Consider the following 22,024-nt stretch of genomic DNA (forward strand, 5'->3'; position numbering starts at 1 on the left):
CACTGTCACCATGGAGAAATACCTCCTTCCTGTCTAACCCACAACAATGTAGCTAAGCCCAGCCCAGCCCAGTTGCCATGGTGACTCCTGGCTTTGTCACTCTTAATTACAACAAGCCCAGTGTTTCCATAGCTTCTTCTTCCCTTATTGATTTTCCTCTTTCATTCAAAATATCAAAGTAATGTGCTGCTGTCTGTTCAGGCTGCTCTTTATAGGGGCTTCTCCATCGCTAGTCACCTATTACGTCAATGCAGAGGATGACAAGAGATAAAAGGCGGGGGAGAATTAAATATGTTATATTGTACATCCATGCAACTAAGCTAAGCAACACAATAATAAGGTCTTGTTCTTGGCAGTCGACCCACTGTAGAGGAAACGCACCATTATGCTGCTAGGTGGTGGTGAGTACTGACCAGCTCAGCCATTTCCCTGCTACCTTCCTTCCAGTGAGCCATTCAGGCAGAGAGAGGTGTCACTGCATGGAGGGGACACTTTCCTCTGTCCTGTCTGTCCTGTCTGTCTGTCTGTCTGTCTGTCTGTCTGTCTGTCTGTCTGTCTGTCTGTCTGTCTGTCTGTCTGTCTGTCTGTCTGTCTGTCTGTCTGTCTGTCTGTCTGTCTGTCTGTCTGTCTGTCTGTCTGTCTGTCTGTCTGTCTGTCTGTCTGTCTGTCTGTCTGTCTGTCTGGTCACTGCCGACTGATGAACAATGATCTAACTCCCATCAACAACCGACCCTCAGTTTGATGTCGAAGTGAGTCAGCGGTCACACTGACACTAAGCCTGCATTGCCTTTCAATCCATCACACTCACATAATCAACCCAGGAAAGATACATTCATTTCAAAAATTGATCTGCAGAGCAGAGGGACAGACCTATTCAGCAGACATCCGTTTTGGTCAGGCCACTAATAAGGCAGTGTGTGTGTGTGTGTGTGTGCGTGACCACGTCCGTGTCCTGTCTCTCCTGTCCCCTCCACCTGTAGGCCTCCTCCAGTACAGTCATTACTCATGTCAGCCTCCTCTCAGCAGAGTGACGCAATGTTCAGCTCTAGTGCACTTTGCCAGGATCAATGGGGACATGTCCCAGCATCCAATGATAATCACAGCACATCACTATAATGGAGATGGGACGCAGAACACACACTATAATGTCTTAGCACATGTGCACATGTTCACAGACTCACACAGTCGCAAACGTATACTATAGCCCCCTATGTGAACATAAAGGAGGAACATTCTGCTCAACATTCACACACATTCTGACACACACACCCAGGCAGCCCCCACCGGACCATCTAACAGACACAGATTGCATGTGTGTGGTTGTCTGTGTGGAGATGTTGACCAGACAGGGTCTCAGGCAGTCCAGGCACTCTAATGATGCTCTGCTGCAGGCCGCTCTGTCACAGGGAATCACACACACACGCACACACACACTCCCTCCCAGCTGCTGCTGTCTAGGCCTATGGATCTATTATCAGACACTTCCCCAGCCCATCAGAGAGGACGTGTGCTGTGTGGCCCCTCTCTGAATCAGTCAAGTTAATACAGAGCTCTTAGCTCGCTCTAACAGGGCTCTTCCCATGCCTACGCCTGATTCTCTCTGTATGAGTCATCATACACCAAGACTAACGACACCCATTACATGCCACCCTTACTGATGCACACAGTGCAGGCTCCTCCCACTCCACCTCTATCAGCACAGTCTCCTCCCACTCCACCTCTATCAGCACAGTCTCCTCCCGCTCCACCTCTATCAGCACAGTCTCCTCCCGCTCCACCTCTATCAGCACAGTCTCCTCCCGCTCCACCTCTAATCAGCACAGTCTCCTCCCGCTCCACCTCAATCAGCACAGTCTCCTCCCGCTCCACCTCTAATCAGCACAGTCTCCTCCCACTCCACCTCTAATCAGCACAGTCTCCTCCCGCTCCACCTTTAAACAGCACAGTCTCCTCCCGCTCCACCTCAATCAACACAGTCTCCTCCCACTCCACCTCAATCAGCACAGTCTCCTCCCGCTCCACCTCTAATCAGCACAGTCTCCTCCCACTCCACCTCAATCAGCACAGTCTCCTCCCGCTCCACCTCTAATCAGCACAGTCTCCTCCCGCTCCACCTCTAATCAGCACAGTCTCCTCCCGCTCCACCTCTAATCAGCACAGGCTCCTCCCGCTCCACCTCTATCAGCACCGGCTCCTCCCGCTCCAACTCTAATCAGCACAGTCTCCTCCCGCTCCACCTCTAATCAGCACAGTCTCCTCCCGCTCCACCTCTATCAGCACAGTCTCCTCCCGCTCCACCTCTAATCAGCACAGTCTCCTCCTGCTCCACCTCTAATCAGCACAGTCTCCTCCCACTCCACCTCTATCAGCACCGGCTCCTCCCGCTCCACCTCTAATCAGCACAGTCTCCTCCCACTCCACCTCTAATCAGCACAGGCTCCTCCCACTCCACCTCTATCAGCACCGGCTCCTCCCGCTCCACCTCTAATCAGCACAGGCTCCTCCCACTCCACCTCTATCAGCACAGGCTCCTCCCGCTCCACCTCTAATCAGCACAGTCTCCGCCCGCTCCACCTCTAATCAGCACAGTCTCCTCCCGCTCCACCTCTATCGGCACAGTCTCCTCCCGCTCCACCTCTAATCGGCACAGTCTCCTCCCGCTCCACCTCTATCAGCACAGTCTCCTCCCGCTCCACCTCTAATCAGCGCAGTCTCCTCCCGCTCCACCTCTATTGGCACAGTCTCCTCCCGCTCCACCTCTATCAGCACAGTCTCCTCCCGCTCCACCTCTATCGGCACAGTCTCCTCCCGCTCCACCTCTAATCGGCACAGGCTCCTCCCGCTCCACCTCTAATCAGCACAGTCTCCTCCCACTCCACCTCTATCAGCACAGTCTCCCCCCGCTCCACCTCTATCAGCACAGTCTCCACCCGCTCCACCTCTATCAGCACAGGCTCCACCTCTAATCAGCACAGTCTCCGCCCGCTCCACCTCTATCAGCACAGTCTCCGCCCGCTCCACCTCTATCAGCACAGGCTCCACCTCTAATCAGCACAGTCTCCGCCCGCTCCACCTCTATCAGCACAGTCTCCACCCGCTCCACCTCTATCAGCACAGGCTCCACCTCTAATCAGCACAGTCTCCTCCTGCTCCACCTCTATCTAGGATATAAGGATACAATTCACCAATGAATCTGAATTAGCCTTTAGCTCCAACGGACACAAATCATTGCCGCGACTCTGGCCCTAGCCTCAGCTCTACCTCTCTAGCCCTGTTCACTGAGCACTGCTGCTGCCTCTCTCATCTACTGCTTGTTACTCAGCAGATAACACTGATGACGGCTGTAGATAATAAAGTGACACTTTCTACTGACCTTTTATTGTCTTCAATCTTGTCTGTCATGCCTTGCCATGCCTTGTCTCTCAAACGGTGCACAAACAGATCTAGTATCTAGGCTAGCTGGACATCTCCTGCACGTCCACCGTGTTTCTCTAGTTGGAGCACTTTGACTGCACTGGCTTGGTTGCACTAGAAGGCATCGATAGTAAAGTTATTCTGTCATGTCTACAAACAAGAGGTCTAACTCTACAGCCCTTTGCCCTGACCATCCCTCCTGACTCCAGCCCTGCATGTCTAGATGAACTCCTCACCAGGGCACAGAGTAGGTCCACAGCCTCCAGGATGAGCTCCTGGTGTCCGATGCGGGTGACCCCCAGCTCCTCCAGCTCCTGGTGGGTGATGTGGAGAAGCTGCTCCCCGTTGATCTTCTCCCTCTCAAAGTTTTTAATGTACTGCTGCAGACAGTCATCCAGGCCTGCATGGGGGACACACAACGAGGCGGGAAAATATGTTAGGCACACCTTTGTTCTAATAGTATGTCTTTGTCTTCTTACTGTCAACATCTAACTCATTCACTAGGTGTATGGAATGCAGATTGTGCTGATTTATTTAGAATAATTTAAGTTTGAAATATACCATGAAAGCTATAAATATAACAGTTGTATAAAGTGCTGTGTGATTGGCAGATTCAGACTAATTGCTGTAAAAAAAAGATTTGTAACCCCTACCAGGCTACTTTGACTCTAAAAACTCATTTTCCATTTCAGTCATTTTTTGTGTTAATTCCTACATAATACCAGGAGCATGCTTTCAACCATTCACGTTTCAACTCCAGAGAACTGAACAGAACCAGTCTACCAGCCGAGCTGCTCTTGTGTAGAGCAGAACAGAACCAGTCTACCAGTTGAGCTGCTCTTTGTGTAGAGCAGAACAGAACGGGGGCAGAGAGAAACGGGACTAGTCTAGGAGATAAACCCCTCTCACCACAGTGTATTAAAGCCATCCTTATCAGAGCACAGCAGAGCCACACAGACACACAGAGTCCACTGCAGCATTCTGTGTTGGAGCCATGTACAGCTGGCCAGGCGGCACAGAGAGAGAGAGAGAGAGAGAGAGGAGCCCAGAAAGCAGCAGAGCAGACTAGCAGAGTCGGGAGATGAGTCATCTCCAGCCACAGAGCATAGTGGAGCAGAGCAGGCCACAGCACAGAGCTGACCCACATTACACACACCGGCTGGGCCATGTCAACACACCAAAGCCCAGCACACACACATCCATGGCCACAGGCATTCAACAGGGGCCAAATTAGCCAGCTTGATGTTGCCTAGGTAGATCAAAGGATGATACATTCAGAGCCATATACAGATGACTCAGGGTACATCTATTCAATACTGACCTCGATCTATACAGTCTGTATAGTCAGGCAAATCATCTGAACTAAGTTCCCCATTTGTATGTGGCGAACACTTGTCTTGCCGTCTTGTGTGCTGCTGCACCGACCTCATTCTAAGTAACTGAATCGAGGCTCAATACGGGTCCTAAGAAATGTTTCTCTGAGCACACAGTGGCCTTGACATAAAAATTGATGGCCTTGTGTGTGGGTGTGTTTGTGTCTCCACAGTATGTTCGTGGGAGTGAAATTTGTGAAAGCATGTGCGTGTGTGTGTGTGTGTGTGTGTGTGTGGGGGGGGGGGGGGGGGGTTGTTTCTGTATGCATGTGCATTTTTGTGTGTGATGCACACACGTTTATGCATCCATATACAATAATGATCATGTCATGTCTTGTTTGCAGTTTCACATGTGGAATAGCTGTTTTCACATGTTGAGCTTAAATTTCACGTGTGAAGTCATATTTTCACATGTATTAAATTTAAAGGTCACATGTTAACACCACCTCTTCACATGTGAGAAAAAAAGTTCTCACCTCACATGTGAATTACAGTTGCACATGTGAAATTCTCACTTTTTTTAACAAGTAGAAAACAATCACGTGGAAATCTAATTTGTTGTTTCACATGTGAAAAACATTCACATGTGAAAATCTAATTTGCAGTTTCGCATGTAAGAAACAGGCACATGTGAAAATCTAACTTCTACATTTGGAATTGCAAGTTAACATGTGGTGTTGAAATAGTGTTACTCACCAAACATGAAAAGGTGGTGTTAACACGTTGCAGTAGCAATGTTTCCACATATGGAATTGAAAATTATGTAATGCCATTCTGTAAAAAGTTAACTTAGCCTACCTGAGTATAACATTTGAAGTGCGTTAAAAACATTTTTTATAATGATTTCTGAGCCATTCATTTGGAGTGTTACTGTTGCAGCCGCACGCCACTCTTCTTCATACCTTGGTTAGTGACTGTTAGAAGAAGCCTAGAGAAAAGAACAGAGTGGCTAGCGCTCTGCCTCCTTATTTATCCTGTTTAACCCTTTACACTCGTTGGAATTGGCCTATATAGATAGGACTAAACTGAAATGATTCTTCACAGAAGAAATCTGAAAAGCATTTGCATAAGCATGGTAGCAACAGCGGAGGTACATAAAGATGGAGGCCCACATGTATTTACCACACATTTCTTCGTTAACAAATCTCAGCGGATACCGACAAAACAATGACGTCATATCTGAATTCTGAAATCTATATGCACTTTTGCCATTGAAACGGAACAGCTTGGAGATTATTGGAAAATTATTAGACCAAAGTTGAGGACCCAACGGTTCACCTGAAACAAGACTGAATCCAAACATTACACTGTTGATTATATTATACTGTACATTCACTCTACTTTTATAACGAATTCTGAAAATACTCTGGATACATTCAATAACATGATAAGAATATTCCTGGAAAATGTGGGATAGGTGCAACATAAGACAAAAAAATGACAAGGATTTGAGTGAGAGGACTAACTGGTATCTCCAAGTGGCCACACACCTCTCCAAAGTGTGCACAGTTCCCAAGTCATTTCAATGCACTTTTATGACTTAAAGAAGAGTCTTCAACTATAAGGTTCTTTTTTGAGCTCTCCTAGCAGTGCCGTTGCGGAACTAGGGCAAGCACACTTGTAGTTGTTTCGTTTGGAACACAACGCTGCATGCCCGCGATCATACAATTACTTTTGTTGTTGACGCAACCCACAAATGGCCCATTATAAATCGCAATCTGGGTCAAGTGAGCATCATTTGAAAGCTTATTGTATTGCCAAAATGACTAGCTAAGTTATAAAATACGACCTGGCAGTGTTGCTCTTTCACAAGGCAATTCAGAGAAATATCGTAATTTTGGTGCGTGTTGAAAAGAGTCATGAGTGAATTCAGGTGTGTTCCGCTGCGAATGTTCTTGACAATAGACAAACATACGCTAATTCTGTTCAAAACAAGCCAGGGTACGACGCCATGTCACCTTGTAACTTTACATAAAAAATAGTGATCAGAAACGTGGATCAAAAATGACATCGACATTTTACCCAAAGGAATAATTCAGAGTCCTCAATGCCCTCAAAAACAGGTCAGTCCCTCCCTCTTACTCTCATTGGCATTGAACCTATTCTCACACACAGATAATTGTGGTTATGAAATAGATGAGGTACAGTTCAATTAGTTTGCCAACTGCCCTACCCTGATCCACAAAGTTGGAGCGTAGTATGAATGCAAGGCACGCATTACCAAGGCAGGTTCACTGTCCATGGTGCTAGTTTTTCATGAACGCCTCAACTGGTGCATTGGTGTGTGTGTGCCTACCTGTGTGTGTAGTGTGTAATATACAGACAATGTTCTTTGTAACAAGAAGTGTAAACCCTAATCATAGAATTACATAATCACAATGACATTAATTTAATTATATGGAAATGTGAAGTGCACATTTAGACAGGTGTTTGGCTTGCTTGTATGACATCAAAGCGGTATTTATTATAATCCTCACCGTATCATCTTTCAAAATACATCGAGTCCTATTAATTTACAACATTTCCCTCACTCAGACAACAAAACATTTACTAAAGTTGCCCAATTAGTGGGAGGGATGGGGGTTACTTCTTGTCGCGTGCGATGCTCAAATTCAGAACAGCTGTCAGTCAAAACCAATGATGTATATAAACCCTGGATGACTAACAGGGGGCGCTGTATTGAAATCACTGCGCAGCCACCTTGGTACTCCTCCGTTGTAAAAAAGATTTAGGAAACTATATAAATGCATTTATGAATGTCTACATTCATTTGACACATGTATTCTATTACAGAAAACGTAATGCATACTTTTCATTTAAATTATGTTAGCTAAACATAAAAAATTAAAAATGACATTCCTTAATTTTTTGGGAGAGTACTAATGCTATTGTCCCCAGTACAGCAAGGAAATACTTAAATACATGTTATTCCATTCATTCCTATGGAGGACTGAGCTTACTGGGGAGTACCAATATGGCCAACTTGCGTCTTCAGCGTCTCTCAATTGCCAATACATAGCAAAGCAATCTAGCGTTCATACACATCATTAGTCAAAACCCATACAGCGCTGTGAAGTGAAGAGCCTGAACTCTGACGTAATTTAAAGCGTGTTACTGTACAGCAACTGCGTTTATCAGTGCTCATATCTGCCATTTTCAACGCGTATATAGGTGTAAAGGGCTACCATGTTAAAACTAGTGCTATCTTGACAGTTAACTCAAGTTCACGTTCTGTCATTTTTGTGCACTTTTTTATTGCATTGTCTGAAAGCTTTCAAAATTCACTGAAAACATCCAAGATACATAACCTATACAACTAAAAAAACAATGCGATGTCAAAACAAACTGACTTTGAGGTTAAAGAAAGTGTGTTTACCAATTTAACTGATTTTGCTTACTGTTACTTTGGACAAATCAAATATGTCAATATGCAATTAGTCATGATTAATCACATCAAATACTGCAATAACTCAATTACATTTTGTATCAATTGACAGCCCTACTTGACATTAAAATGTGAAAATGCACATGAAAGAGTCGTGGTTTCTCATGGCGACTTCAAAATGAGTGTTGTCCTTCTTGGTCTAATGGTCAACATGTTGGCTTCTCCCATGGGACATCGGGGCACTAATGTCACACCAGCTGAAAAAGAATATTTGATATATATAATATCACAGGTCTCCCATGGGAGAAGCCAACATCCTGACCACTACAGTGCATTCGGAAAGTATTCAGACTTCTTCCCTTTTCCACATTTTGTTACATTTACAGCCTTGTTCAGGTGCATCGTGTTTCCATTGATCTTCCTTGATATGTTTCTACAAATTGATTGGAGATCACCTGTGGTAAATTCAATTGATTGGGCATGATTTGGAAAGGCGCACACCTGTCAATGGTCCCACAGTTGACAGTGCATGTCAAAGCAAAAACCAAGCCATGACGTCGAAGGAATTGTCCTTAGAGCTCCGAGACAGGATTGTGTCGAGCCACAGATCTGGGGAAGGGTACCAAAAAATGTCTGCAGCATTGAAAGTTCCCAAGAAAACAGTGGCCTCCATCATTCTTAAATGGAAGAAGTTTGGAAAAACCCAAGACTCTTCCTAGAGCTGGCCGCCCAGCCAAACTTAGTAATCGGGGGAGAAGGGCCTTGGTCAGGGAGGTGACCAAGAACTCGATGGTCACTCTAACAGAGCTCCAGAGTTCCTCTGTGGAGATGGGAGAACCTTCCAGATGGACAACCATCTCTGCAGCACATCACCAATCAGGCATTTATGGTAGAGTGGCCAGACGGAAGCCATTTCTCAGTAAAAGGCACATGTGAGCCCGCTTGGAATTTGCCAAAAGGCACCTAAAGGACTCTCAGACCATGAGAAACAAGATTTTCTGGTCTGATGAAACCAAAATTAAACTATTTGGCCTGAATGCCAAGCGTCACATCTGGAGGAAACCTGACACCATCCCTATGGTGAAGCATGGTGGTGGCAGCATCATGCTGTGGGGATGTTTTTCAGCGACAGGGACTGGGAGACTAGTCAGGTTTGATGGACAAATGAATGGAGCAAAGTACAGAGAGACCCATGATGAAAACCTGCTCCAGAGCGCTCAGGATCTCAGACTGGGGTGAAGGTTCACCTTCCAACAGGACAACGATCCTAAGCACACAGCGAAGACAACTCAGGAGTGGCTTTGGGACAAGTCTCTGAATGTCCTTGAGTGGCCCAGCCAGAGCCCGGACTTGAAACTAATCGAATCATCTCTGGAGAGACCTGAAAATAGCTGTGCAGCAATGCTCCCCATCCAACCTGAGAGAGCTTGAGAGGATCTGCAGAGAAGAATGTGAGAAACTCCCCAATACAGGTGTGCCAAGGTTGTAGCGTCATACCCAAGAAGATTCAAGGCTGTAATCGCTGCCAAAGGTGCTTCAACAAAGTACTGAGTAAAGGGTCTGAATACTTAAGAAAATGTGATATTTCAGTTGTAGTTTTTTATTAGATATTTGAAGAAAAAAAATAGAAACCTGTTTTTGCTTTGTCATTATGGGGTCTTGTGTGTAGGTTAATGAGGTGGGGAAATTATTTAATCCATTTTAGAATAACAAATGTGGAAAAAGTCAAGGGGTCTGAATAGTTTTCGAGTGCACTGTATGTGAAACATCATACGTAGGCTATGTTTTTCCTACTTGACATTTTTTCCACGTGATTTGTTCAGGTGAAAATTCATGTGAAACGTTGTTTTCTGAAAACCCCGTGTCTGACTCGTGAAACTTTCACATCATTTTTTTTCCACATGTGAATTTTTTTCATGCTTTTCTTGTAAGGGTGCTTTTATTTGATAGCTTGCCGCATGTGGGATTTCCATTCTGTTGCCTTCCTTTAGCTATCAAGGTTCCATGGCAACAGTTTCCTGGTGACCAAGAGGCAAGCCCCCTTGAAGAAGTGAATTATTCGCAGTATATTTCTTAATTGTTGCCCTCAGACCTATCACAGAATGAAATACAACAGGTATATAATATTCATTCTAAATGACAACGACATTTTACCCAAAGGAATAATCCAGAGTCCTCAATGCCCTCAAAAACAGGTCAGTCCCTCCCTCTTACTCTCATTGGCATTGAACCTATTCTCACACACAGATAATTGTGGTTATGAAATAGATGAGGTACAGTTCAATTAGTGTGCCAACTGCCCTACCCTGATCCACAAAGTTGGAGCGTAGTATGAATGCAAGGCACGCATTACCAAGGCAAGTTCGCTGTCCATGGTGCTAGTTTTTCATGAACGCCTCAACTGGTGCATTGGTGTGTGTGTGTGTGTGTGTGTGTGTGTGTGTGTGTGCATGCCATGCTGTGCCTACTTGTGTGTGTAGTGTCTAATATTTAGACAATGTTCTTTGTAACAAGGAGTGTAAAGCCCTTATTATAGAATTACATAATTACAATTATAGAATCTCTATTGCCCTAATGATCATTATATTAGGAAAATCAGGTGAGAGTTCCCCCTCACGACTGTGTCCACTGGCCACCTTTCAAAAACCACTCAAGAACAAGAGATTAAAAGCCACCAGTAACACACAGTTAACAGTGTGGAGCGGGTGTGGATATTCTTTGCAGCTGTGGCAGCACAAAGACATTTATCAACTTGCATATCAGCATTCTTTGTGTCTCAGATTGCACATCAGCAACCATTCTGTCTCAAATGACCTTAGGATAGATATTAGACCGGCTCTGTTCTTTATGTCAGTTGTATTCTACCAGTCTTATAGACTGTCAAGATGTTGCTGTGTATTGGCGTCATCCGTTGGCCTACAGCATTGAATATAACAGATGACAAAGATGTCACTTTGCCTATGCACTTTCCATGGTGTTTGGGGTGGAGAATTTGAGGCTGAACTGAAGTTCTTCTAGTTGTGTTGTGTATCAGCTGTACAGAAGTTGTGCCGTAGGCGAGCCCTGCCCTGCTGCGAAGGCTGTAAACACATCTGTGACAGCAGCGCCAGAAGCAAGCACGGTTATGCACTTCTGGACTGACACTTGGCTGGCAGAAACTACTGTATGTGGGAAAACATATCCCATGTCTGGGTTGGCATCACAGCTTCTTTAGTTGGATGACAGTAAATCCTTGTACCCTGGTGAGAGAGAACGTGATCAGATCTATCTCACTTGTGTTTGGTTGTTACAGTAACTAATAGGTGTTTCTTTTGATCGTCATTCAACCATTTGGATGTATACGCATGAAGTTTCTCATGCTCACCTTTCTTTCCAATGAAGGCTTGTTGTCAATTAGTGTTTCACCTCCAGAATGACAGAAGTCTGCCACTACTAACATAACACTGCACACAATCTGATTATGGCAGGTAATGTAGCGCAACAATTGTTTTGTCATCCATTTGGTCTTACCTAAGGGGTACTTCACCTCAGCTGTACTCTTAGCCCACACTATATAATAAAAGCAACTATAGGTAGGTATATTTTCTCTCATAGAAATATGAATGTTATGGCAGATAGTGGAGAACTCTTCAAAACACACTGAACATGCCAACCATTTTGAGTTCAGTTAACAGCATATCTTAAAGGTAAAATTGAATATTGTGGTTGCAAAAGCTGCTGTCCAGTTCGATTAGCTTGCAACCTGCAATATGTTCCTTATCACTACCCACAATGGTTGATTTTTGTAGCAATGTAACAATGTAAATCATAGTCCCTGTCAACGCATTATCAAATAAGGAAGGTTCGCTGTCCATGGTGCTAGTTTAGCAAACGCCTCAATTGATGCCAACACTTATTCGATCTGTGTGTGTGTGTGTGTGTGTGTGTGTGTGTGTGTGTGTGTGTGTGTGTGTGTGTGTGTGTGTGTGTGTGTTAGAGGGGGGGGGGGGGGCACGCAGTCTTTATGGTATGAGGTAATCTACATGTGAACCTTATATAGGTAAACTGATTGTTGATCACCTTTACACGTAGCATAATAAGTTGGTCTGAGTATCTGGTTGGTGTTCTACAAATGCGTAGCCTACATCAGGCCAGGGCGATAATTAGGCAACACTGAATAGCGCGCTTCTACATCAGGGTCGGATACACAAAATGGCACACGATCAATATTTCAATGCAAAGAATAGCAGCGTTTTAGCTCAAATCAGCCCCAATTTATTAAACCACGTATTCAGATAAAAGATAACAAATGTACACCTATCCATGTTAGTCGCTTCAAACTGTATTCTGTCAGTATCATGCAAATGAAAAGAAACATGTTTTATAATCATTACCTTTCATCCAATCCAGCACTTGCTTAGGTGTCCATTTGCTTATAGGTTCCATCACGAGGGCCATCATCGATGTCTTCAAATCCTTCAAACAAGGACTTGATCGAGCATGAAAATCGGGTGTCGCAAATCAGAAATGTTGCATCGGTATACCAGAGATCAAATAACATAGGTGCACCTTCTTGGGTAAAGGCATGGCTGGTGACAGTATCCTGGGTACGGAATGCTATGGTGCAGTCCACGCGCTCACAGAAACGACTCAGCCGCCTCTCTCTCTCTCTCTCTCTCTCTCTCTCTCATACACACACACACACACACACTCAACAGTAGCCTACCTGCCGACCCCACTGTACTGTGTAGAGAAGCGAGTCTCTGAGTGAGAAAGTCTTGCAACCCCTCCCTCCCCTGCACACCGCAGCATCACATGCTTCATTCCAGAGACACAGGGAATGGTGCAATAATATATAATTACCTGATGCCTTTATAGAGAAACATTGGCAGCTGAACGTAAGGCATAACAATTAAGTATATTCTTATATTTTTTACCTTTTGTATCAGGAATATGTTCACCCCCTTAACTGTTTCAAGTTCCAGCCAATATGAATAGGAACAGAACCGAAGCCATTGTGTTTTAACCAATAGAAACCTAGCGATGATTGCATCAATGCCTGTATGGGGGGGCTATACAGTATGGGGGGAAACCATATTAAAACTGGGTCACCCTGCAATTTACATTGAAGTAATGACTCAAACAAATCATGTAAGATACAATTGAATGACAGAGTCTTTTTTTCTTCAGTTACAAAATATCTCAGTTACTGTAAAACCACATCATGACTGGGGTATGGGGTATGTGCTTATCACTTCTTTCTGATGTTCCCATGTTTTATTATATGGAAAAGACACATTTTGTAGATACTTATCAACCTATAGCCAAAATAACTACTACAACTACAATCAACTATATATGGTGTGTGAGCACACTACATGATTCTGTTGCACAACACATCTCTACAGGTCCTCGGAATTCATCCCACTGAGTCCCACCAGGATATGGTTAATAATTCAGTCCTCACTGTGCTGGGTGATGATGACACATCTTTACCTGCTAAGCCTATTAACGACTCTTTGGAGATCTGCCCATTTCTTGTATCTTTATTGAAGTCTCCCCATGTCTCACTATATGGTGTAAAATGGCATCAAACTTCAAAAACCTGAACATTTGGTTCTGGTAAATTATCAGAGGCATGGGCACCACAATCCCTGACCATTACCCACTCCTATGCTGCTCTAACAGTGCCATGCTAATAGTCCTTGGCTTGGCTGGTGTATGACCCAGTGGCTCCCGACAGGGTGTGAAGTGGTGGCATTGGCACTTTCTCCCCACACACACAGGTTTACTGTTAATCCTCTCCCAAGCAGCATATACTGACCGTGCTTAAAGTTACTCGATACTGGTTTTCACATTAGATGCACCCATCTAAAAGAAAAATGCATGCATATCTAGCACATGCTATCATATAGTCACACCCACATAAACCTTGCCAGTCTTACATCCCCGCCTTTGATGCCTAAGAGGGGGATTTCTGAAATGAAGCTACCCACCTGAGTCATGACATTCACTTGATATGATTGACAGTGATCTAGATGGATAGGCCTCCTCAGAGGTAAAATAACAACCTGTCATGGCTAAACCAGAAAGTGTCTGATATGCACCTTATGTTTAGTATACTTTTATACACTGAGTGGACAAAACATTAAGAACACCTGCTCTTTCCATGACATAGACTGACCAGGTGAATCCAGGTGAAAGCTATGATCCCTTATTAGTATCACCTGTTAAATCCGCTTCAGTCAGTGTAGATGAAGGGGAGGAGACCGGTTAAAGAACGATTTTTAAGCCTTGAGACAATTGAGACATGGCTTGTGTATGTGTGCCATTCAGAGGGTGAATGGGTAAGACAAAAGATTTTAGTGCCTTGGAACGGGGTATGGTAGTAGGTGCCAGACGCACCTGCTTGTGTTAAGAACTGCAACGCTGCTGGGTTTTCACACTCAACAGTTTCCTGTGTGTTTCAAGAATGGTCCACCATCCAATGGACATTCAGCCAACTTGACACAACTGTGGGAAGCATTGGAGTCAACATGAGCCAGCATCCCTGTGGAACGCATTCGACACCTTGTAGAGTCCATGCCCCGACGAATTGTAGCTGTTCTTAGGGCAAAGGGGGGTGGAGGGTGCAACTGAATAGTAGGAAGGTGTTCTTAATGTTTTGTACACTGTGTAGTCCATTTCACTACCCATTCCAATGGCCAGTTTATTCTCCACAAGACATGATGGCAATAGCTCAGTGCTTTAGCATATTCATGTATTCAATTCAGTCAGTTGCATCTAAGATTAAAAAGCGTTTCAAATTTGGCAGAGCTTGATATATTGATCTGACAACGATGTTGTGTAATGTGTTTTCTTGTCAAAATGTTATGTGACACTTGCAGTTAACATGCAATGTTAGTGTATGACAGCAGGTGTCAATATTTTCCAACTTCTTCTGACAACCAAGATAGCAAAATAGCTATTTTTTACTGTTTTGTAATAGTCTGTGGTTATGCCACTATAATTTCAGATCTGCAATATCTGTGAGGAATCATTTCTCAGAAACAAGAACCAAGATGCTAAGTGATCCCTCACCTTACAGTTTGTCTCCTCTTTGTCCTTCAACTTGAAAGCTTGGGATTGTCTCAGGCTCCCAAGTATTACATTATAGGAACTGGTCGCATTTATGAAGTAGATATTATGGACATTGTGGCATTTTCTAAAGACATTTCTTCTAACAATTCAACAAAATGAACGGATCTCTATCCCAAACTATCAATTTAATTTACCTATTGAACCCAATGCAATACAACTGACCACTAAGTATACAGATTCAGTACAGAGAAAACGAAACTAAAACTGTAGACCATTCTCAAGGATGTTACAGTCGGAGGACACAGTGAAACTACTGCTGGTTTGAGTCAGGTGGGTTTTCTTCTAGGCTCAGGGTTGGAGATGCGCAGGTTGGGGGAGCTGAAGTGGGAGCTAGCCACGTTGCAGGTGCTAAGGTAGTGGATGACGATGCTCTGGGCCGTATTGGAGTCCAGGCCGTGGTCCTGACAGAGATGCAGGCTGAGCTGCATTACTGGGGCTGGTATCAAGCCCTGGGGAGGTGTCTGGACCAGGGGAGAGCTGCCCCGGGCCAGGCTGTCCTGCATGTGCTGTCTGTACACCTCCAGCAGCTTACTCTCCAGATAGCCATTCAGCATGGAATTGGACAGAGGCTCCCTGTTCAGGGCGATGATGCTGCTGTCCATGACCAGGCAACCCTCATCCTGCAGGGGCTGGGACTCCATCTGCACCCTAGGCTCTACAGGCCCTGTGGGTTCCAAGGCCTCCAGCTCTCCCAGGTCCTGAGACTGAAGAAGTGGTCCTTCGAACCCCTCATTCTCCAGCCGTGGGCTCTCTGAGCTCCTGTTTCCCACATGGTCCCCTCTGAGCTGCAGGTCGGGGTAGTCTTTGCAGAAGGTGGTGCAGCACCAGGAGCGATAGAGCTCCAGGTCACCATAGTCGTCACAGTGGCTATTTGGGATGGTGAGGGCATCACTGAGCCTGGTTGTCACTCTAGGATCAGACTGCACCCGACCTTCCATGTTTCCTATGCAGTCCACACACCAGAAGCACATTTAAAAATATGGCAATAAAAAATGAAAACAATTATTAAACATCATACTCATCATATATGAACATTGTAAGATCAAGCATATTCTACTGATTCAGAAAGACATGCAGCATTTCAGACAAATCCAAAATGCTTACCTGACATTGAACCTGGGGTCAGAATGATATTGGGGACAGGATGTGGTGGACGTTCCTGAGCCTTTGTGGAATGGGGGTCACAATCCTCTTCCCTGTACCTGAAGACTCTGATGAAGGCTTCTCCCAACATGACAACCACTACATAACAGTGCAAATTGTCTCAATACAACATAGCAGTAAACCACACCAACTAGCACTTTCAATTGTGATTCTCCATAGATTTTATTCCAGGACTAGCATTAATGTGGTTCCAGGAAACCACCCCAAATAATCATGTTAGCATGACATAGCCTATCAGGTTCGAAAGATAAATAAATATTTAGATTCTCTTGCCAGGTCACATAAAACATAAAATAGTATAAAACACATGACAGATAGTGACAATATCCCTACCTCTGTTTTTAGAATAGATGGTGTTTCTTTAGTCTGTCCACTAATACAAGGTTTACAAGTTAGCTACAGATTTCTCTAACTGGTGAGCAGCCACGGTAATGTGCTGTCCCAAATTGTACTGAGCTTCTGAGTAGCAAATGTCAAAAACAGGAAGCATTGTTAGAAATAAAATTAGAACACTCACTGCCCCTGCATTTCAGCTTCTGCCTTCTGTTGTGTGACATTCCATTTAGAATGTAAGGAGAACTGAAACAATTATGTGACAACAGTATTCTTTGCAATGTTAATTTGAGCTAAACAAGAACAACAAGGAAAGTGGGTAAGAATAAGAGAGACTGAGTAGTAAAGTAACACTATTTTATTATCAAACATGAAAAATATCTCATTGAATTAAATATTCTCATATGTGCAAAGCATGTCTTTATCATCTACTAAATGCCTAGTATTTGGGCACTCATTCCGCCTTGATTTCAATATGATATTGAACATGGGATACTGCCCAGCATTGACTATTGTAACAGTACAAGGTCATCACTTTAAAGGTATTGTCAAAAAACACAACATTTGGTAAATTTGATACCATTCTGATTACCTTTCACAACAAAATAAAGCGCTATGATTGGTCTGAGAAGACGTTTTCCAGACGAGCAGTGGCAAGCTGCTGTAGAGCTGAATGGAGGATGACAGGAGAGGGCACTGTGGTCTGCTAATCAAAACCATACGGCTACTGTTGCTCCAGTCCAGCCAAGGCCTCTGCTTCCTGTGGGTGGTGTGAAAACAGTGCTAAGAAAATGATACAACACCAGGGTTGAGACCAATTGTAATTATGCTTCCACCAAAAGGTGTATGTAACTTCACGAGAACAATTTTGTGTAAGTATTGTAATGATATAGTACAGTTGCCAACAGAACAGTCTGGACCTGCAGGTCATCCGTCATTGCCTCAATGTTGGGCAACAGAGCTGTGAAATACATGGTAGTAGAGGAAACAAGCAATCATTCAAAATAGATGGACTGGTAACTTGCACATGAGTATGGTCCTCTGTGAGTGGTTTTGACAGACTGAGTATGTCCATAAGGTCTTGGTCTTTACCTTGGAGCCTGGAGGGGCTGTTAGGCCCAAGAAGGCATACACTGCATGCTCCTCACGGGCATCAAAGAAGGCCTCATAATTCTGCAACGACAATACAAAAGGCAGCTGTCTCACTAAGTATGTTTCAGAAGGTTATTACAACAGAGATCATGCTCATGGACCTCAACTCCGTCATCAAGAGACTGGGTCAACTCAACATGACAATAGACAGCTGCACAATCCACTCCAACTCCACTGTCAGGAACCTTCAGCCTTCTTCCACCTCAAAACATCTCACGACTCAGATCTTCTCTCACTGACCTCGCTGCTGAAACCCTCATTCACGCCTTTGTTTTATCACACCTGGACTACTGCAACGCCATTCAGACTCCCCGTCAAAACACTGGACAGACTTCAACATATTAAAAATTCAGCTGCATGAGTCCTCACACACCAAACCTGGGACCGAGATGCAGTGCCTTAGACCACTGCGTCCATGTGTGTGTGTGTAACTATTTAACTGTACTAGAATGCTTAAAAGACTGCTAAAATTGTAAATATTGGTTATCGGTATCGTTTTTTGGCAAGGAAAATATTGGATATCGGCCAAAAATGCCATATCGGTGCATCCCTAGTAATAATGATACAATAATAATATTGTTTTGATGTGTAATAAAGGGTGGAGTATGGGGAGATACGCCTCTATTCACTTTGCAGAGCCTCTGCAGCTGGGCTGCATTCTACAGGAGAGCCTGGGGACTGAGACGGACCCAATAAGGCCTCTGTGCAACCAGGATCAGCTCAGAAGACAGGCACAGACCAAATATGGCAGTAGGAGGAGAGCCCAGTGTTCCCATGCAACTACTTCTGTTCCATCTAAACTTTGCACTGCACATAGAAGCCTGTCTAGAAAATCCTGTATAGACAACATTTGTGTATAGTCATGGTTTTGACTTGCAAATTCACAGTAAGCAATAATATCCGTTGTTTCAGACCAGATAATTCAGAGGTTAGCTGAGGCAGTCGTTCTGTAGCCATTGTGCTCTTTGACTGATTCTTTAGATAGTGATGTAATTGGGTGAGGTATGAAGTTCAGATGTCCAAAGACTGATCCTGTCCAGCTGTTCTGGCACAGAACACCATTGGCGATGGTCCTTTAGTCTAGGCGTGTTGTTCTGCAGTATGTAGGGAAGGAGTGGTGGCACACAGGAAACAGGAAAATGGAGGAAGATTGTGGTGGGGGAGTCAACATCTGATGGTAGAGTCTAGTTAAGTTTGACCCCTCACCCTCACCACAAGGCCATTTGGACGAAAACAGTTGCTTGAAAAAATCTGATCTGTTTAACCAAGTGCTTTACCTAAACATTCTTGTCTGCATGCTCACTCATAAAAACCTTCCTACACAGAGGGGGTTGAGCAGGAGTAAGAGACTGCTATTCTTACAGACAATGAATATGTGATTATGTATCCTCTTCCGATGTAATACTGTGCTGTAAATGCATTTTAGATACAATACAATCTTAGTTTTGTGTTAATACTAAATTAACAATATATACAAATTAATAGAATAATAGTCATATAATAAATCAATATCTCCCAAATTGAAGGCCCTCTTTATCAAATAATTGTTTTAGGTTCATTACAATAGCCTATGCATTGTCATGCATGGGGCGGCAGGGTAGCCTAGTGGTTAGAGTGTTGGACTAGTTGCAAGTTCAAATCCCCGAGCTGACAAGGTACAAATCTGTCGTTCTGCCCCTGAACAAGGCAGTTAACCCACTGTTCCTAGGCCGTCATTGAAAATAAGAATTTGTTCTTAACTGACTTGCCTAGTTAAATAAAGGTCAAATAAAAAAATGAGAAGCCTATAGAATCGAATGTATTTGTGCAGCTGTCAGTGACAGCTTCTACTCTATTGCTCGGGACATCCCACGCACAACTTGCAGAACTTTTAAAAGCAAGTTCATGTCCATTGAGCTTAATACATTTAATTTGATAGAATCTGCGTAGCTACAACACAATAGCTCATTTGTATGAGCCAGAAACACCTAATGCAAATACTTTGAATTTGCCAAGAAAATGAACATAAACAGTCAATATGCTATAAGGCTTACTCAATACTCAAGATTTCTTACCGCTGTCGATCCAGAGGATGATGCTATAAAGACTTTTATTACCATGGCTGTTTGGTTCACTCCCCAAAACCCAAGTGAGCAGAGCACCAACGTCTCCAAATGATCTCTCTCTCGCTCTCTCTTTTTCTCTCTCTCTCGCTCTCTCTCTAACACTGTAACAACAGATGGAAATCAGATCTCTGAAAACAACTAGGAACACTTCAAACTATATATTGTAGTGCTTTCTAAATGCATTTTCAAATACATTTGACTATGTTAATATTTTGTTCTCCTATTCATATAGTCTATAAATAAGTAATAAATGCTCCTCACATATTTTTCAAGAATTTCAATTCAAATAATTGAAATAAAGCTAATAGATGTGCTCAGACATAAGGAAAATATAGTAATAGGCTCATAACATTCTAACTACACAACGCAATATACTGTCTGAAAAGAGAATAGGCCTATGAAAAATCCGGGTGATTATACCCAATGAACGTCCCGCCTACTTCCTGGTGTAAAACTGTTTTTGCATGGGCGTCATGCTTATATAATAAAATTCATGAAAATATGGTAATTTAAGATATATGTAACATGATATTCATATTCGTGGATTAATTTACACCCAAAGGCTTTCACGAAGGTTTTCGATTTTGAAAACGCAATCGAAAACCTTCATTAAAGGCATCAGGTCCACGAATTAATCCACGAATAGAATTGTACAAATATCGTAAATGACCACGTTTTCATGAATTTGATTATAGAAATGTGAAACCCGTTCAAAAACAGTACCGAATCTGCAACAGAAAGTAGGCGGGACTTTCATAGGGTATTTGGCAGCGTTATTGAGTACCACAGTATGAGTCATAATACCCATGAAACCTAGCGGCAAAACTCGGAAATGGTTCCAATCGTTTTTTAACCATTCGGTTGAGAGTCGGAGATTTTAAAACTACTTCATATAAGGTCTGTGTTTCATGTAGGCTTCCCCTAGCGAGACGTTTTGATAACCGTGCAAGTCTCTCTCGGACAAGGTAACTTTTATCAATATTCGCCTGTAAACGAAATGCCCATTAGGTGCTAATGTGGCTATCATACAGAAATAAACATCTTGCAAGCTTAGACATCCCTCAATGAATAAATTGGCAAAATGTATTTAAATGTACAATTCTGTGAACTGTCTTGTGCAAGTTTTAAATTGACACAATACCTGTTTAGCAAAGGTTTCAGCTAGAGATGGCTTGCAGGGATTTGTAGTCTTGCATAAGGTCTACTTTGATGCTAATTAGCATTTTCCAATATGAGAGCAAATGGAGGCAAATAAATTGATAAGTCACCTTGTCCTAGAGATTTACATGGTTATCATGCCTTGTTCAAAACAACAGGGAACTCGGAAAACACGAGGTCAAATCATGACGTCAGTGATCTTCAGGTCGGAGCTCTAGAAAGAAGCCCGAGTTGAATGACCGTTCAAATCGGTCAGAGATCGTTATTATTTTTCAAAGTTCCCGATCGTCTTGAAAGCGCTTAAATCGGAAGCCAGATTTCCGAGTTTTCAGTTGCATTGAACGCGGCAACATTTCTCCATGCGAACTTATAGAAAAGTAACGATAACAAGTAGCGTAGATATGATAGCCTTTTAATTTCTCGTGTGTATTCTTGTTTAGCATTTTCCAAATTAGCTAGCTAACATAGAATTTTTGAATTACCCTCTGCCTTTGTAGCGAACTAGCTAATTTAGGTATCTCCGTCGATCAGAAGCAAGGATGATTCTTGAAAAAGGTTCAAGGTTACATTTAAAAATACAAATCTGTGCTATGTAAGTTACCTGATTGTAACCACACTAACTTTACCCCGATAAACACACGTGCATTTTATCGTTTTCCAACCTCTAATCGAGAGGCGTCGCTGGATCCGTGTGTTTTGGTAAGCCGTGTTTACTAGCTGCTAAAAAGCTATTTTGGTCAGGTCTAAGATCTGTGGTTAACTAGGCACTTGTGACAATTAGCTAGATAACCGCCGGTCCTTACAGGTAAAAAGAAAACCAG

General features: G+C 43.4%; 2 protein-coding genes across 3 annotated transcripts in view; both read right to left on the reverse strand.

Moving 5' to 3' along the window:
• LOC106603324 (connector enhancer of kinase suppressor of ras 2) overlaps window positions 1–12,925 on the reverse strand; it is a 64,435-nt gene extending 51,510 nt beyond the window's left edge. For both annotated transcript variants that reach the window (XM_082974572.1, XM_014196858.3), the window contains exons 1-2: window positions 12,546–12,925; window positions 3,651–3,814 (exon numbers count right to left, since the gene is read on the reverse strand). In XM_082974572.1, the coding sequence (XP_082830698.1) occupies window positions 3,651–3,814; window positions 12,546–12,612 (231 nt within the window). In that variant the 5' untranslated portion in view covers window positions 12,613–12,925. The remainder of the gene's footprint in view (window positions 1–3,650; window positions 3,815–12,545) is intronic.
• Window positions 12,926–15,395: 2,470 nt separating this feature from the next.
• On the reverse strand, window positions 15,396–18,264 carry LOC106603325 (TLR adapter interacting with SLC15A4 on the lysosome). Its single transcript, XM_014196860.3, has 4 exons — window positions 17,881–18,264; window positions 16,789–17,548; window positions 16,396–16,533; window positions 15,396–16,234 (listed from the first exon to the last, which is right to left on the reverse strand). Exons 3-4 carry the CDS (start codon window positions 16,523–16,525, stop codon window positions 15,558–15,560), a joined length of 807 nt encoding a protein of 268 aa, XP_014052335.1. The 5' UTR covers window positions 16,526–16,533; window positions 16,789–17,548; window positions 17,881–18,264; the 3' UTR covers window positions 15,396–15,557.
• Window positions 18,265–22,024: the final 3,760 nt, after the last annotated feature.

This window comes from Salmo salar, chromosome 04 (genome assembly GCF_965601325.2).
Source record: "Salmo salar chromosome 04, fSalSal1, whole genome shotgun sequence".
NCBI lineage: Eukaryota > Metazoa > Chordata > Actinopteri > Salmoniformes > Salmonidae > Salmo > Salmo salar.